The sequence below is a fragment of the Egretta garzetta genome, unplaced genomic scaffold (genome assembly GCF_000687185.1).
Source record: "Egretta garzetta isolate BGI_Z169 unplaced genomic scaffold, ASM68718v1 scaffold245, whole genome shotgun sequence".
In the NCBI taxonomy this organism is placed as follows: domain Eukaryota; kingdom Metazoa; phylum Chordata; class Aves; order Pelecaniformes; family Ardeidae; genus Egretta; species Egretta garzetta.
In genome coordinates, this window is record NW_009259721.1 from 1,522,338 (window position 1) to 1,525,477 (window position 3,140).

A 3,140-nucleotide genomic window follows, 5' to 3' on the forward strand; every position below is an offset into this window, starting at 1 on the left:
AGCTGGGCAGAGGAACGGGACCGCAAAAGGGCGTAATTAGGGAAAAAGCCCTTCCATCTCACCCCAACGCCATCTTTTCTGCTTTTTTTAATGGGCACGTGGCAAAAAGCAGCGTGGCCAAGGGGAGATGCAATGTTCCGCCGCCCTTGGTGGAGGGCGGGCTGTAAACGTACCCAGTGAGGTCTCTGCCTCCTTCACGACGTGCTCTGCGAAGGCCATGTCCTCCATGGTGCCGCTGACGTACCGCGCCGAGGCTGCGCCCAGCTCCAGGCACCGCTCCCCCCCCTGCCGCACCAAAACCGTGCGTCAGAACCCCCCCGTCCCTGCCCTGGGGAGCCTGCTGCGGTCGCGGAAGGGGGGGGTCTGCGCTCCCCGTGATGCCTCCCCGCCTCAAAACAGCGGTTGGGAGTTTCGGGAGTAGGTTTGGAGCCTTTTAAACCTTCAAAGGGAGCCTGAAAAATTACGTCTTTTGGTGAATGCGTTGCCCACGGCAGTCTGGCTCTCGGTAGGTGCAGCCTGTGCTGGAATTGCCTGCGTATAGGGCGAGCAGGTCTGTCGCTGCAGTGGAATGAGGGTGTGTGTGCGGAGGGAGCCTGGCTGTATGGGGATGTGTGTACATAGCTCAGCAGCCTCAAATACCGTAATATGCGCTATGCGGAGTGCGTGTATCCGCAGGAGAGGGATTTCTGTGCCTGCAGAAGCCCCTGGCAGCACGAGTACGCGTACCCGTGGCCGTACCTGTGCCTATCTGGTATTTGTGTCGTAGCAACTGCCTGTGCCCCTGCTCCCGCGCGTGCCCGCGGTGCGAGATCGGCGTTTGTGCGTGTGTGAGTGCCCAGCTTGCCATTTACTTTCTGTAGCTTGGCCTCTGTCCGTGCTGTGATCAAAATGTGGGATCCCATCCGCGCCAGGTGATAGGCCATCTGCTCTCCGATCCCCGTGCTTGCTCCGGTGACGATCACCCGCTTCCCTTTCAGCATCTCTGGGGGACCAAGGGACAGAGATTTAATTTATCCAAACCCAATTTAAAAATAAAATAAAACCCCTTCATGCTCCTGAGAGTGAAGTAGTTAATTGGACGCTAAGTGAGCCTGCAAGTGCAGTGTCCGGCGCTGGGATGCGTTCCCATCTCCTGGGAAAAGCTGTGCTGAGAAGCAGCTGCAGCCCCTCGCTGACTGCAGTGGCACAGGGACAGCGCTCGACTCTTTTTCAGCAGTGGTTTGGTTTTTTTTTGTTTTTTTTTTTTTTTCCCCACAAGTCGGGACACAACTTAAAGACAACCCAACTATTTTATAATAAAATTTATCTACTAAGTGCATGCTCAGAACTTAAAACCCAACATTTAAAAGTCATGTTTATAAATTCTTTTGCTACTCGCTGGAAAATGGAGTGTTTGGAGCCCACTCCCCCTCAGACCCCCCCCTCACCTGCTCTCTTGGAGTATTTCTGCATATTACTGGCCTGTTTGACTCCACATCTTTGCTAAAACCACTTTGCAGTATCAGCCACCACCCAAAGGCTCAGGCATGGTTTGGTCCAAGCTCTGTGCAGGCTCTATGCAAAACACTCAAATGTGGCTTTTAATATTCTTTTATTTTTTTCCCCTTAAAGACAGATTCACTTTTAATACTTACCCGGTTTGAAATTCTCCCTCGCAGAATAAAACCAGAAGGCCAAAACCAATCCCAAAAAGGGAATGAGAATCTTTTGCAACCGACCCATCCCCCTGTGGAGTCAGGAAATAAAGCATGAAAGAGAAGGGAGGAAAAAAAAAAATCCCTCTGCGGGGCTGCTCCGGGCAGAAGCAGCGATGCCAGTCCTTTAAAAACCTGTTAGTGGAGGAACTGCGGCTTCCAAAGCACTGGAAAATCACGGGTGGAGGGATGAGCGAAGCAAACCTTTTGATTTGCTTCCCCGCGGGAGCTGGCGAAGCTCGGCCGAACCGAGGGTGCTGCAAGGGTTCTGCCCGGCTCTTTTCATATTTCCTGTCCTACGTTAAAATGCAGAATTTTGCACAACACCCTGGAAGAGGTGTGTCTTGGAGCAGCGTCAGATTTCACTTCGAGAACATCAGAGGCAGCCCAGTGCAGGTGGTTAAACATCATCCTGTATTCCCACGGGCGCTGTATGTGGGTGCGTGTGGAGATGCAGCCCGGTCTCATCGCTGCCCAAAGCTTCCCGGTGGGGTCGGGTGCTGGGGGAGCAACCGGGGGCCCCTGTGGTGTGTGTGGGGGGACGCACACAACACGCAGCAAAGCTCCTGTGCTGCCAGGGCACCTCTGCTCCGTGCCCCAAGGCAGCTGCCTGCCACTGGGATGCTGGGCTGTGGGGGCCCAGCAGCGCGTACCACCCCCAAACAGCTCCAAAAAAAGCTTTGCTGAGGCAGAGTTTATTTTGTTTTTTTCCTTTTTTTCTTTGTGGGTTTTCTGTTGTGGTTTTTTTTTTTTTTCATCTCTACCTACCCCTGTGAGCAGATGGGGGAGCAGGGTCTGAGCTGAACCCATCACTGGGCATCCAACTGCCCCAGCTCCAAGGGGCCGTCCAGGCACAGGGAGGTTTGCAGTGGAACACTGAGTGTTGTTTTCTGCAGAAAAATAGGGGCCCTTGCAGCAGTGGTTCCTGCTCTGAGTTTTGCAAGAGCTTTGCTCTTACTTGTAAGTGAATATCATCAGAGGAAAAAACACGTAACGTGTGCGAGCTCCCCAAGTCTAGGCAGCAGCAGGTTCGATGCCATTGATCTCGTGCTGTAGGTGTGAGTTGTGCTCCAGCCTTGGTCTGGTGCCGGGATCTTTGCCGTGGAGTAGCGGTGTGTGGCACGGGGGGCGCTGCCGGGGCTTCGTGTGACCGCTGCGTGGCACGGGGGACGCTGCCAGGGCTTTGTGTGACCGGTGCGTGGGATGGGGGACGCTGCCAGGGCTTTGTGTGACCGGTGCGTGGCACGGGGGATGCTGCCAGGGCTTTGTGTGACCGGTGCGTGGCACGGGGGATGCTGCCGGGGCTTTGTGTGACCGGTGCGTGGCACGGGGGGCGCTGCCGGGGCTTTTTGTGACCGGTGCGTGGCACGGGGGGCACTGCCGGAGCTTCGTGTGACCGGTGCGTGGCACGGGGGGCGCTGCCGGAGCTTCGTGGGACCGGGGGGG

General features: G+C 55.6%; 2 protein-coding genes across 4 annotated transcripts in view; one reads left to right on the forward strand and one right to left on the reverse strand.

Annotated features, from left to right (window-relative positions):
* Positions 1-1,959, reverse strand: part of LOC104126829 (corticosteroid 11-beta-dehydrogenase isozyme 1) — a 3,720-nt gene extending 1,761 nt beyond the window's left edge. The window contains exons 1-4 of one of the 3 annotated variants that reach the window (XM_035894882.1): positions 1,899-1,959; positions 1,635-1,726; positions 852-982; positions 174-285 (exon numbers count right to left, since the gene is read on the reverse strand). In XM_035894882.1, the coding sequence (XP_035750775.1) occupies positions 174-285; positions 852-982; positions 1,635-1,722 (331 nt within the window). In that variant the 5' untranslated portion in view covers positions 1,723-1,726; positions 1,899-1,959. Of the gene's footprint in view, positions 1-173; positions 286-851; positions 983-1,634 lie in introns of all 3 variants that reach the window. The other 2 variants (XM_035894881.1, XM_035894883.1) reach the window with 2 other exon arrangements.
* Positions 1,960-2,704: 745 nt separating this feature from the next.
* The window catches only part of LAMB3 (laminin subunit beta 3), a 52,315-nt gene continuing 51,879 nt past the window's right edge, over positions 2,705-3,140 (forward strand). The window contains exon 1 of the mRNA XM_035894872.1: positions 2,705-2,806. The gene's annotated coding sequence lies outside the window, so the exon portion shown is untranslated. The remainder of the gene's footprint in view (positions 2,807-3,140) is intronic.